At 39.6% G+C, this 14,279-nt stretch overlaps 1 protein-coding gene across 3 annotated transcripts in view; it reads left to right on the top strand.

Moving 5' to 3' along the window:
• The window catches only part of TTC39C (tetratricopeptide repeat domain 39C), a 101,749-nt gene that overhangs the window by 50,131 nt on the left and 37,339 nt on the right, over window positions 1-14,279 (top strand). For all 3 annotated transcript variants that reach the window (XM_064294642.1, XM_003406358.4, XM_064294641.1), the window contains exons 5-6: window positions 8,049-8,403; window positions 10,193-10,361. In XM_064294642.1, the coding sequence (XP_064150712.1) occupies window positions 8,049-8,403; window positions 10,193-10,361 (524 nt within the window). The remainder of the gene's footprint in view (window positions 1-8,048; window positions 8,404-10,192; window positions 10,362-14,279) is intronic.

The following is a 14,279-nucleotide window of genomic DNA, read 5'->3' as shown; positions in this document are numbered from 1 at the left end:
ATTCTTTTGCTAATGTATTTATGTGTCTCTCTGATACTGACAGCAGGAATCTGTCACTTTGGTGGATGGGATTTACTTGAAAAACAAAAATTCAGAAAGGAAATGAAATAAAATTCACAATCAGAAAAGCATTTTCTTCTAAACCTTAGCTAAAGAAGGCTATATTGCTGCTAAGTCATAACACAGTCTTCTTTCTAGACTACCAGGAGCCATTGTTCCCCCTTTTCTTTCTTCTTTCATTTTCTTCTATTTTGACCACAAAAAGTTGGACTTCTTAGAACTTACCCTTCCTTTTAAAGATGTTTTGTGACTGTACTTTGTTTGCTTTGCTTCAGTTATTATTATTTTTTTCTCTTTATTCTTCACCTCAGGACTCTCCCAATAATAAACTTACTCACATGGTATAGGGCCCATCACTCACGCGGATTTTGTGTAGTGCAAGAATATAAAGCCTTCGCGTGGAGTTCCACACTGACTCATATAAAAGAGCAGCGGAACCTGTCTGGACCTCTTTGTACAAGGCAGGAGCTTGGACACTTTCTGTGATCTTATACTTCTTTTCCAGACGCTCGGGGACTTTTTGTAAGGAAGCGGATTTTAGCCATTAAGAAAATACCCTTTTAGAGAGAGAAGGATACAGCAAACGTAGTTAACGTTTGGGGAATCTGAGTGAAGAGTATCTGGGAATTGTATTAATCTTGCAACCTCCAAAATTATATAAAAATTAAAAGAACGAGTATATCTGTCCTTCATTTGTTCATTCATTGCCCTATCCAGTGAGTATTTATTGAGCATATGCTATGTGCCAGGCAGTATATTTGGTGAGCAAACATAAGGCCATGGTCCATGTCCTCATGAAATTCAGAGTCATCAATTAATATTTTATACTTTAAAAAAAAATTATTCTGATTGTAAAATTAGTGAATATTGTTACAGAAAATTTGGGAAATACAGAAAAGTACAAAACAAAGCATCACTACTAATCTCAACATCCTTTACTGTTAATATTTTATTTCATGTTTCTCTATTTTTTTTAATAAAATTGAATCTACTTTTTAAAAATATTTCCCCTGTAACTCAGTTCTCAAAAATGTAATTTAAATAATAGCATATTTATCATATGGATACTCCATAATTTGTTTAACCAATTCCTCTTGGACGTTTGGATGTTTTTGCTTTGCATTTTTTGTTTTTTACTTATTAGTGAGAATGAACCTATTTTTATATTTTATTCATAAATTATTTATTTCATCAATTGCCTTCGTGCATTTTACTCATTCTTCTGATAGTTTAGCATTAATTATTTAATCCTGTTTATCATAGATTTTTAACAACATTCTTGGTTCTTCAGGAAGCCATATTTTTTGAATGTACTATTGATACTGAAAATGAAATTCTGATAGACAAGAAAGCCTCAGGTTCTAATAAATGTATCTAGCGGTCGTTTGCCTTCTGAGTAGCTCAGTATTTGTTTCAAACAAACATAACCAAAAATGTGCTTCATTTGCCTCTCGGAAACCCACTGGGTTATTAAACTACAAATAATTTATTAACTTCTTTGTTGTACTCCATTTTTTAGAAAACTTGTTAGGTGGTTAGTATTCTTGAATAAAAAAAATTCTCCTTTCTGGAGGTGTTTGTTCTAGGTGCCCCTCCCCCCAGGAGTAAACACACGGGGTGGAGGGGGAGGGTCATGCTGGATGAGCAGAGTAACTGGGTAGAGGTGAGTCTGTGAAGTTTTTAATGCATCATATTTTTTAAAGAACTCTTGTGCTTTATCTCATTTGAACCTCTTTGTAATGAATTGCTTCATTATCTCTATTTTCCCATAATACTTAAGAGGTATCTTTTTAATTTATTCTTTTCTCCAAAAGGTTTTGTTCTTTTTTCAGTAAGTATGTATTACCTTTGTGATAAAAAGAGATTATTCTGAAAACCAATTTTATGGCCTTTGCTGCCTTGTTTTATTATTTATATATATATAATCATTGCCACTGAGTCGATTCTCACTCCTAGTTACCCTTTAGGACAGAGTGGAACTGCCCTATGGAGTTTCCAAGGAGCGCCTGGTAGATTTGAACTGTCAACCTTTTGGTTAACAATGTAGCTCTTAACCACTACGCCACCAGGGTTTTATTATAACTTTCCTTTATTTTCTTTTGGACTTAAAGATAGGGCCCACACCTTACTCATCTTTGTATTCTTGGCATACTGTGGTGCTGAAATTTTTTTTTTTTTCTCAAATCAGATTGTTTTCCTTATATTACAGGTGAGACAGTTGTGGTTAGATGATGTATAAGCTTTTTAGTGGTGATAGAATCAAGAATAGAGCCATCGATTTCTTATTTCATAACTGAATTCCTAGTGTCCATACAGTTTTCCCATCACCTTAGTTTAGTTGCTTGTGCCACTAACCTTCCAGTAGCCCAGGCCTGAGACCTGGAGTTCTCCCAGCCCCTGCCCCCTTGCTCCCTTTGTGCGATGAAGCTAGCCTGGAATGGTGTAGAGCCTGTTCTCCAGGCCACATTCTCTAGTTACCACTGGTGCCATCGGTCTAAAACTCATTATACCTTCATTTTAAACACATCATCTACAAGAAAAGTTCATATCCCTACCCCCTTCCCAGCCTCCCTGCCTTCCCACTACCAAATCCAGCTAAGCTGGCCTCCTGGGAGCTCCCTGAATACCCTTTGCTACCTTATGCCTTGTGTACTCTACCCTCTTAGCTTGGAATGCCCTCACCCCTTTTATCTTCCCTTTGTCTGTCAGGTGCAGCCCAGGGCTACTGCCTTTGGATAAGCCTCCCTCATTGACTTTACCAATCTGGGCTTTGTTTTTTGACATGTACACTGTACATAGCCAGTTAGAGCATTCATCACACAGCAGTACACATTTTTGTTAACATGTCAGCCTATGTATTAGACTGTAAACTCCTTGAGGGCAGGGCCTGTGTCTGCCTGCCTGCTGGCTTTCCTTCTTTACCATGTTTATTGAGCACGTGCAATGAGTAATCTCCAAAGCTTTGCCTGGGAAGCTTAAGGATCCCTAATCCTGTCCGCTGAGCAGGGTTATAAAGAATGAAAGTCTATTTCATTCTCTGTGTCCCTGGCACCTGATACAGCGCCTGTGCCTAAGCACTTGATGGGTGTATATTACGTGAATTAAAGTGTCTTAGTCATCTTGTGCTGCTATAACAGAAATAGCACAAGTGGATGGCTTTAACAAAGAGAAATTTATTTTCTCGCAGTCTAGATGTCCAAATTCATGGTGTCAGCTCCAGGGGAAGGCTTTCTTTCTCTGCTGGCTCTGGAGGAAAGTCCTTCTCATCAGTCTTCCCCTGGAACTTCTCAGTGCAGGAACCCCGGGTCCAAAGGATGTGCTCTGCTCCCAGCACTGCTTTCTTGGTGGTATGAGGTCCCCAACTTTCTGCTTGCTTCCCTCTCCTTTTATCTCTTATAAAAGGTGGTACAGGCCACACCCCAGGGAAATTCCCCTTACTTTGGATTAGGGATGCGACTTGAGCAAGGGTGTTACATTCCACCCTAATCCTACTTAACATAACCTAATCTTGCCTCATTAACCACAGGCAGAGATTAGGATTTGCAACACATAGGAAAATCACATCAGATGACAAAATTGTAGACAGTCACACAATACTGGGAATCATAGCCTAGCCAAGTTGATAGACATTTTTTGGGCAGACACAATTCAATCTGTGATATAAAGGGAGGGTGGGAAGAAGCATGATGCCATTCAGGAAAGAGGTACGTGCTATCAAGTGGAAGCCCCGTGAAGAGTTGGGATTGGAGCAGTGATTCTATTGGAAGTCTTTGGACAGGGGATGAAGATAATGAGGAGGTGGGCTGACTGCTGAAAACATCATTATCTTTTTTCTTCCAAAGTCGGTTATGTGGATTACAAGAAAGGCAAGCCTGAACACACCTTCCATTTTAGGGTTAACCAGCCTCATACTAGGACAAGTGAACTGACGCAGTGCTGCTGGTAGGACCTCTCACCAGATAACATCACTCCTGAAAAATCACAGAATTTATTCTTAGATGAATATAGTGTAACTTGATGTTTTGACTTTCGAGATAACTCTTGCCCATTCCCAGGAAGGACTTGCACCCTCATTCTAGGGGCAGGGTTTCCTATTTCCCATTCAGCCCCAGCTGACTGATGCCAGGTCCTAATCTGGTGGGGCGAAAGGTCTGTGGCTTTCTGTTGCCTGGCAGGCAGACCGATGAGGAAGGCTGAATGAGGTATGTGTGACCTTTCGGTAGCCATATGGAAGGCAGGGCAGAAGGTGTGGATTTTGAACATAATTTTCTCTGCATGTTGGGAAGATGTGACCTCACTTGCTGCATTGCCATGTGGAGCTGACCAAGCATCCCTCTTGTGGGGGCTGCTGGTCTGTGTGTGCAGCCCACTGTGGGTCAGCTGTGACTTTGACTCAGCCCTCACCTCTGGCTGTGGGTAGACAATGTGGTTCACAGTGTTTGGGATGGAGAAGTAGGGTGAGTCCTGGAGAACCTGTTTTAGTGCCAAGTTGAATTTAGAAAATAGTAAGAATTAAATCTCTGTCTACATGTATATATGTTTTGTTTTGTACATTTTTCAGTTTAAAATGTTTGACTTAGCTGAAGACTTTGGGATCTGTTTATCTGGCTCAAATTAAGGGCATTAAGGCTTATAATTATAGATTTTAACATGTGCTTTTAAACATTGGCACATATGCTCCTACATTAGGTGAGAAATAAAGATACGTTGAATTAATTTCAGTTTTATTCAGTAAAAATGGGATTTTTGCAGTGGTTAAGACCTCAGCTGCTAATCAAAAGGTTGACAGTTTGAATCTACCAGCCGCTCTTTGGAAACCCTATGGGCCAGTTCTACTCTGTCCTGTAGAGTTGCTATGAGTCGGAATTGACTCAATGGCGATGGATTTGGTTGTTTTTTTTTTTTTTTTAATTTAGAAAATTGTTTTATTGTGGTAAAAAAATATGTAATGAAACATTTATCAATTCAGGCTTTTTTTATGTATACAGTTCAGTGGCAACAATGGTGTTCATCATGTTGTACAACACCATCACTGCAATTTATTTCCAAACTATCCCACCACCATTAACAGAAACTCAGTGCCCCCTAAGTGATGACTCCCCCATCTTTGGTAACCACTGATAAGCTTTGGGAAACCCTGGTGGCATAGTGGTTAAGTGCCACCACTGCTAACCAAAAGGTCGGCAGTTCGAATCCACCAGACTTTCCTTGGAAACTCTATGGGGCAGTTCTACTGTGTCCTATAGGGCCACTATAAGTTTGAATCTACTCGATGGCAACAGGTTAATAAGCTTTGGGAAACCCTGGTGGCGTAGTGGTTAAGAGCTATGGCTGTGAACCAAAAGGTTGGCAGTTCGAATCTACCAGGTGCTCCTTGGAAACTGTATGGGGCAGTTCTACTCTGTCCTGTAGCGTCGCTATGAGTCAGAGTTCTAGTTTCCTATTTCTTTTTCTGTTATTCTATTCAATCTTTGACTTTTTAGATCTTAACTGAAAGTCATCATTCTTGTTTGTAGGCAAGTTGGGTCAATCTGATCATTCGGAAATTCACTTTGTTAGCATACAAAGAAGTGTAAGGGTTTTTTCAAATTTTTATTTTCCATAATGCCTTCATTTAGGAGGAACAAAGTCAGTCATTAAGTCTCTTAAAGCAGGATCGAGGTCTTATTTCTCTTTGATTCACCTAAAAGAGTGCTAGGAACATAGTATTTGCTCAGTCAATATTTCTGTTAAATTCACCTGAATGAAAACAAATTGTTTCAAACATATATGACTTTTAAAAGTGTAAAGTTAGAAAGCTAGGTTCTTCTTTTAAAAAAAGACATTTATAGACCAATTTCTTTTACCTGTCCGTCCAATCCTATGGGATTCATACTTTTGTGGACTTAGGCTATAGGACCTTAATCACCTAGACTTGTAGGATGGTTGTGTTTTTGTGACCCCACAGGAGATATGGTCATCATTTTTCAGAAGATTGATATGTTTAATAAAATACTTGTTACTATGGATTGGGGGTACCTAAAACCATCCCTGGGTTTGATGGTTTTCTAGGAGGACTCACAGGACTAAGCACGTAGCTGTACTCATGGTTATGATTTATTACAATGAAAGGATACAGAGGAAAATCAGCAAAGGGAAAAGGTGCATGGGGCGAAGCCCAGGAGAAACCAGGTACAAGCTTCCAAGTGTCTTCTCCCAGTAAAGTGGACATGCTTAATTTTCCCACCAATGAGTAGTGACAACACTTATGAAATGCTGTCAGCCAGGGGAGCTCACTAGAGAGTCAGTACCCAGGGTTTTTATTTGGGTTTGATTAAGTGGGCAGCTCCTGCTTGGCACATGCCCAAAGTCTAGACTCCCAGAAGAGAAGCAGGTGCTCAGCATAAGCCATATTTTTATACAAATAGTTTAGGTACAGTGTCACTCTTATCAGTTCTGGTAATGGTGAGAACCCACCTAAAATACAAGTTTCCAACCAAGAGCCAACCTGATAAACAGGCCTTTCAAAGGATTGAGTCAGGCCTGCTATGTTAAAGCTTTTCTGCATATATCATATTATTTTAGCTCACTTTCCATTCAGGAATCAGGATTTTATAAATCATATTTTATTTTTATATTACATATTTTCTGAAATGTAAAAAACACCTTTTTAAAAAAAACTTGTTTTCCTGCTCTTGTCTACAGGGCCTGGAAGCCTGGTAGTTCATGTTTGTGCTTTGAGGTCAGAGTTTCATACCATATTAGTAATAGGGCCAAGGGGTTAAGCTCTTTCCTGAAGTTATGAGAGAACTTTTTTATATTACAAAAACTTCCTGCAGAAGACCATTTCCTCAGAAATGTGGCAATGATGCAGTCAGACAAGCACAGATAAATCTGAAGGTGAAAATGTTCACGGGAAGGGAGGTGGAGGGCAGGATCCTGAGGTCTTGTGGTGAGGGGCTGGCGGGGTGTGGGGGGCAGTCATTCCCAGGCCATGCCTCTTCTCTCTGAAGTTTTCTCTGTGGTACGTATTCTCAAGAGGACTCTGTGAAGAAAAATTGGCCTAACGGGAAATAATGGAAGCAGGCTTTAAAATAACAGCTTTTCACCCCATCGTGTGGATTAGCTTATTCTTTGCCACCTTCCTTCATTGTGGAGCTCTCTAGGGCGGGCAGTGGGTAAACACCATTATTATAGACCAAATAAAGCCAACTGATAAGAGTGTGGTTAGGCCATACAACAGATACCAGATAGAGATGAATTGGGGATTTATTGCTTCTCTGCATTTAACACAAATCAGTGTTTTGATAATAAATTGGCCATTTGTCCACCCAGTAAATATTAACCCTTTTTGCTTGCTTGTTTTCATTTTTGGCAAGACACTATGCCTGGTGCTTGGGTATAAAATGCAGCAGCAAATTAGACCTAGATCTTGTTTTTGAGAAGGAATGAGACACAGGGCAGAAAAACGTAAGATTTATGAAAGAAGTCGTCAGTAAAGTCTCATGGTAGTTCAGAGAAACGGGTGTTTCACAGAGCATGTGGGAAAAATAGATTCAGATGATGCTTTGCATTCATTCATTCATTCGTTCAGCATATGGTACATACTTAGATACCACCACTACCTACTGGTGTCCTGGTGGCACAGTGGTTAAGAGTTAAGCTGCTAACCAAAAGGTCCACAGTTCAAATCCACCAGCCACTCCTTGAAAACTCTGTGGAGCAGTTCTACTCTGTCCTATAGAGCCGCTATGAGTCGGAATCGACTTGAACCAAAAATTCAGAGTTCTTGCAAAGTAGTCTTAACATGTAGTGAAGACAGACAGACAGCAAATAAGGAATTAGGTAAGTGCTATGCAGAAAATAGGGTGCAATGGTGGATAATAATTTTTGTTGTCTTTAAAATTTTGCTTGGTTTTCAGATTGTTTTTCCATATCCTGTACTAGCAATCTCCGGAACTTATTCAGGAGGCTTATTTTTAAATGTTTTTCTTCCCTTCTCTTTGTAGCGTATATAAAAGGTGGGTGGATCCTCAGGAAAGCCTGGAAGATTTACAATAAATGCTATCTGGACATCAGTGCCCTTCAGGAGCTGTATCAGAAGAAGCTAACTGAAGAGCCCTTAACTTCTGATGCTGCAAATGATAATCACATTGTGGCTGAAGGGGTGTCTGAGGAGTCTCTGAACAGACTGAAAGGTGCTGTGAGCTTTGGATATGGCCTTTTTCACCTTTGCATATCCATGGTGCCCCCAAACCTGCTCAAAATCATCAACCTGCTGGGTTTTCCTGGAGACCGCCTACAGGGCCTTTCTTCACTGATGTATGCAAGCGAAAGTAAGGACATGAAGGCCCCTTTAGCTACGTGAGTAGCTGTATTGCAATGCTTTGGTAGATAATATAGTGTTGAAAGTAAGTAAACTACAATCAAAGACTTTAAAGGAAACTGCAGGTAAAATGCTTGGTTGTTCGCTGTGATGCCATGCCTTGTGTCTTAATGAAACGCTGGGGACTGTGTTTGGTGGTGGTAGTGGTGGTGGTGTTTATAAGCTGACTTTAGAGAACAAGGCACTGTGAACAAGTGTTGGAGTTCTACAGTCACTGAGCTTCTTAAATCATGTGATCATATCTTTCAGCCTCAAATGATTCAATAAGCAGTTTTGTGACTGAGATTTATAATCTTGGTTTTGGGATTTAAGGGGTACACATTTTTGATAAGTGATTCTAGAGTTTTTATTCTTATAAATAACCCTCATGTTGGGTAATTTCCCTTGATGGTTCTGATGGGCCACTTGGTCTCTTATATGTGGCTGGGATATTTTGTGCTGTTGAACTAAATTGAGTCGTGTTACTTTGTTCAGTCTAGACTTAAGTGGCAAATACTTAAATGGAAGAGCGTGGGGAAGCTGATGTAACAATCCAGAGCAAGAATCCACCCATTTCTACATCAGTTATCAATGATGTGATTTTTTTCCAATATTTGCAATTTAAATAATTTTACCAAACAGCAGGTGTCTTTTGTCTGACATCATACCATTTATCAATTTTTTTTTTAATGTTGATATCATAGAGGACTTTAGTGATGTCTGTTTCTACTCATGTCAGTACTGAGGAATTTGGATGTTAACTCTGAATGAGTTGATGGCTACTAAAAAAAAAATATCGTTAGTTTTGCATTTCAAAAATATCTGTGCCTTCTCAAACTCATTGAATTACAGTGGCCCTTTATTAATTTGACTACATAGATTTGTAATTTGTGATAATTTGTTTCAGTCTATATCTTCATATTTTTGCTTATTTCTGAGGAAGGAATGAATTGAATTAATAATATAAATCAGTATGATCTCCTCAAGAGAACCAAATTCATGAGCACACCAGAAGCATACATTTGCATAAAAATATTCGATGTGTTGGTTAAACCTTTTTGTCTGGTCATTAAAGCAGGCCCCAGTGGATCAGTTTTGTTTACCTAGTTTAATATGGCATTTTTCTTGAAAGTAATGGATATGAATTAAGAAAATTTGAAACAATTTATTTGTTTTTAAATTGAGTATCCTCAAAAGGGCTCTATATCTGGCCCTCTTACTTATTTTAACCCAACTTAATATAATTTGTGCCAGTGGTCCCTGTGTTTAAATTTGGATTCTGAGGCTTACACCCTAGCTTTTGTGAACACAAGAGAAAATAACATTTTTTTTTCTTTTGTGCAAAAAGCAATGCTTTTATTATGAGGGGACAGTATATTTATGGTGGTCAGCTACTGTTTTCTAATTTGTGCACTGATGGGTAAGATTCACTAGGTTTATTGATGAGTAGACTGTAAATTCATGAGTAAACTTCAGTAATTCTGAAGGTCTGCATTGCTCACATCTTCCGTGATCCATCCAGAAGGTTCAGAAAAGCGAAATGCTTCTGTTACCCTATTCTTCCCTCACCTAATGGAAGGAAGTCTGTTGATGTATATGTTGTGCTGAAGTTGCAGTTTTCCAAATATTGATAAAGTTAAATGGGAGTGATACTCTGACTTTACTTCTTCAGAGTCTACGTAGTAAACTTTTGGAAGGAACTTTTTGGGAGAGCACATACTGATTTTAAGAAAGTAGAAATAGAGTAAGAAAATCATTTGCTCAGTGTTTCTCTCCCTCTTCCTTTAGATTAGCTCTTCTCTGGTATCACACTGTCGTCCGCCCTTTCTTTGCATTGGATGGCAGCGACAATAAAGCGGGTCTGGATGAAGCTAAGGAGATTCTTCTTAAAAAAGAAGCTGCTTATCCAAACTCTTCCCTCTTCATGTTTTTCAAGGGACGAATCCAACGATTAGAGGTACTGTGCCTTCATCTTTTTAAAATAAAACCTGTTGACTATCAAATCTGTAGTTCTCACTTGGGGACTACTATCAAAATGAGCCAGATGTCACAGGGCAGAGGAACGTTTTGTTCTTTTGCCCCTCATTGCATCATTGCTGCGGAAGCTTCCAGGAACCCAGTTTGTTAGTCAGTTACCTTCTGTTCGGGAGATGTGGGCGGAATGAGATGTGATCCTCGTAGTTAATGAGACAAGATTGGTGTTCTCTAAGCTTAAGGCATAGGACCATTATTAATTCTCTTAGTTGAAGAATATGGAAAACAATTTTTTTTCCTCTCATGTTACTAATAGTCAATTTTAAATTTTGATCTTGGCTGATGATTTATATAAAAGTTACTGCTTTACGTAACATAGTTTATAAAGAAAATGTTCTACATTCTGCTTGGGTGAGTAGTGTCTGGGGCCTTAAAAGCCTGTGAATGGCCATCTAGGAAACTCCACTGGCCTCACCCCTTCAGGAGGAAGAAAGAATAAAGAAAACTAAAGAGAACAAGGGAAATATTAGTCCAAGTGACTAGTGAACCACATCTACCACGGCCTCCACCAGACTGAGTCCAGTACAACTAGATAGTGCCCGGCTACCACCACTGACTGCTCTAACAATAGAGGGTTCAGGACAGAGCTAGAGAAAAGTGTAGAAAATTCAAACTCAAAAAGAAAGACCAGACTTGCTAGCCTCACAGAGACTGGAAAAACTCTTAAGAGTAGGGCCTCTGGACACTGTTTCAGCTTAGTAATGAAGTCACTCCTGAGGCTCACCCTTCAGCGAAGGATTGGACAGGCCCATAAAACAAAACGACAGTGAAGGGGTATACCAGCCCAGGGGCAAGGACTAGGAGGCAGGAGGGGACAGGAAAGCTGGTAATAGGAAACCCAAGGTTGAGAAGGAAGAGCATTGACATGTCGTGGGATTGTTAACCAATGTCATAAAACAATGTGTATGAAATGTCTGATAAAAAACTGGTTTGTTCTGTAAACCTTCATCTAAAGTACAATTAAAAAAAAAATGAGAAAAAAAGTTACTGCCTTAAATGTCAAGAGAGCATCAGCTTTGAAATAATAATAGCTTTTATTACTTTTTCACTCATTTATTTTGACAAAGTACTGTGGCTAAGAGCTTTATACACCTTATCTGATTAAATTCTCAGAACTTCCCTATGATACAGGTATAAAATTGTCACCTGCATTTTACAGAAGAGGCAAGCAAATCTCAGAGAGACGTTCAGGGGCCTTTCTGAGCTTCCAGGAATGAGTTCAGTCTGCCTTGTTCCCGAACCAGAACATTCTCTGGTCTATGTAGGGGCTCCCCTTTGCCTTTGCACCTCATTTTAATCTGCTTGTTTGAGAGCATGAGGGCTTGTAGAAACATGAAAATATTTATAAGAAGAAATTATATATAAAGGAAGGTGACTGTCATGCTAGATACACCAACAGTATTCTTACCAGTAGCTTACTTAGTGAATCAATTTGAGATTTTCACATCAGCGTCTGTCCTCCAGTTACCCAGCATGGTCACACAGTCAGGGCTAGAGGTCAGCTCCAGCAAACCCCATACCTACATTTGAAGCTGTCAACTAATAGGTTTTTGTCAAGCAGACTAGCGAATTGAAGTCAGCTAGAGATGGGGTTGGAAGAACAGAAAGGTTTATTCACAGTTTGCAAACTGGGAGACAGGCAGGGTCTCGTGACCTAAGGCTGCCAGCTCCCCGAACCAGGGCAGATTTGCTCCTTTTATAGTGAGGGGAGGATCTTCAGTCTTTTGATGTGTGCGTAGTCCACATAATTTTAGTGAATGGATTTTTGTGCATGGCTCTAAAAATACTGTGCGCAGCCCTGAAAAAATGGTGATGGCTCGTTACTGCCACCCCAGGAAGATCCTGTAGCAGGTAGATTGAGTCAGTGTGCCTGTGGCTTGGCCTTCTGCCAGAAGAAGACAGGAAACCTGGGGATTCAACCAACCATGGTCAAGTGCTGTGAAAGTTGTAACAAAAATGTAGCAAGGGTAGATTTTTCTGAAAAGCAACTGTTACGGGGTGGTCAATAACCCCTTCCGCACTGCCTGTTTCACTTTTGCCCAGAGGTGCTTTCATGAGCACAGGAATGATTTGTTAATTTTTTTGTTGACAATGGAGTATTTTTTACTTCCTCAATCATTTGTTTTCCTTCACTCAACAAGACTCCTGAATCTTGAATATGACTTCTGAATCTGAAGACTCCTCTGAGCAGTTCTCCAACTTTAATTCCCTAAACCCTTCCTACATGCAAGTTGCATTTTAGCGATTATACCTATAGTTTCTAACTGCAGCACAGTGAACTCCCCAGCATCTGTATTATTTAAGCCTGTGCCTGATTTATTTTTCTTCTCATTATCCTGAAGCATTTTCTTTGCATTCAGGCTTACGAGACTTTGCTTGTGTATCTCCCTTCTTTCCCTTGCTATTTTAAAAACATAGTTCTCATCCATTATTTGTCCAGTCGGATCTGTCTGTCAGTGTACTTTCCTCTCAAAATCAGCAGTAGGGCCCTACTTTTAGGGGAAGAGATTTAGGCCGTTAAAGTTTCTCTAGTTCCTCGGATTTGTGCAGGAGAAAATAACATGGCAAAAGGAAATCTCAAATTGACTAAGCCTTCTCACTTCAGTGACCATTTCTGAAATGAAATTTGGTTAGGGGATAAGTGCTCTCTTAAATTTGAATTTGTTAAAGGCCAGGCTTGTACATTTGGGGTAGCTCTGAACATCACCATACCTGGTTCAGTGTCCAACAGGGATTTGCTGGCTGTGGGTGAGCCTGCAGTTTAAAATTGTGTGCAGCTCAGTAATGAGACACCATAGGACTAGGCATTCATTAGAATTCTCTCCCTTTACTTCCCTGGTTAAATGAATGCTCTAAATTGGGTTCTGAAGCTGCTACACAGACATGTAAAAATACGCCAGGGCTTATATTTTGTTATGCTTAGCATTTTAGTTAATTTTTTTTATCTTAAGATGAAAATGTCTAACATTTGGTTCAACTAATAACTTTTCTTTTCTAAAAACTTAATTTTAGAAAAATGTTCAGAGCTATTCCAAATGTATAGTGCCTGCCCTCTAAGAAATTTAAATCTAAGAAAAAAAACTTCCCTTTCCCCACTCAATTGTAAGACCACTTTTGCCGTGTATTAAATTTTTATGTAAACCGAAAAAAGAAAAAGAAATTTAATCTAAGAAAGCACTTATTCCCCTACCCAAATTTCACCTCAGGAAATTTGGCATGGTTTTAGTTTGTACCACAATTCATTTCCATTAGGGACTGAGTGAATACTAAAAGCACATGGTTATTCTTTGTTGTTGGGTTGATTCTAAAATAAGGAAGCCACAGCTCCCTCAGGATTCTTACATATAAGATTTTTGGAGTCACCTAATCAACATTAGAATGAGGAGATCGATGGTTCAGTGGTAGAATGCTCACCTTCTGTGTTTGATTCCCAGCCTGCGCACCTCAAGCACAGCCACCACCTGTCTGTCAGGGAGTGTTCGTGTGTTGCTGTGATGCTGAATGGGCTTCAGTAGAGCTTCCAGACTAAGACAGACTAGGAAGAAAGGCCTGGTGATCTGCTTCCAAAAATCAGCCGGTGAAAACCCTATGGTCACAGCAGTCCTATTTGCAACCCATTATAGGGATGAGGCGACATTTCCTTCGGTTGTGCGTGGGGTTACCATGAGCCAGGGGCTGACTCCGTGGCAGCTGACAACATTAGTAAACGTTCTAGCTCTTAGCAGGCGTTCAGTCTCTTGTAGGGTAAAGAGATGTGAGTGGAGCACAGGTAGAAGATGTTAGAACTCCTTCTTGGTGAAGCGGCTTGCTTAATTAACTGGTATTTGGTTTTAAGGAAAAG

Source organism: Loxodonta africana, chromosome 11 (genome assembly GCF_030014295.1).
Source record: "Loxodonta africana isolate mLoxAfr1 chromosome 11, mLoxAfr1.hap2, whole genome shotgun sequence".
Taxonomy (NCBI): domain Eukaryota; kingdom Metazoa; phylum Chordata; class Mammalia; order Proboscidea; family Elephantidae; genus Loxodonta; species Loxodonta africana.
Note: the sequence above shows the minus strand (reverse complement) of the source record. Positions and strands in the feature narration are given on the sequence as shown.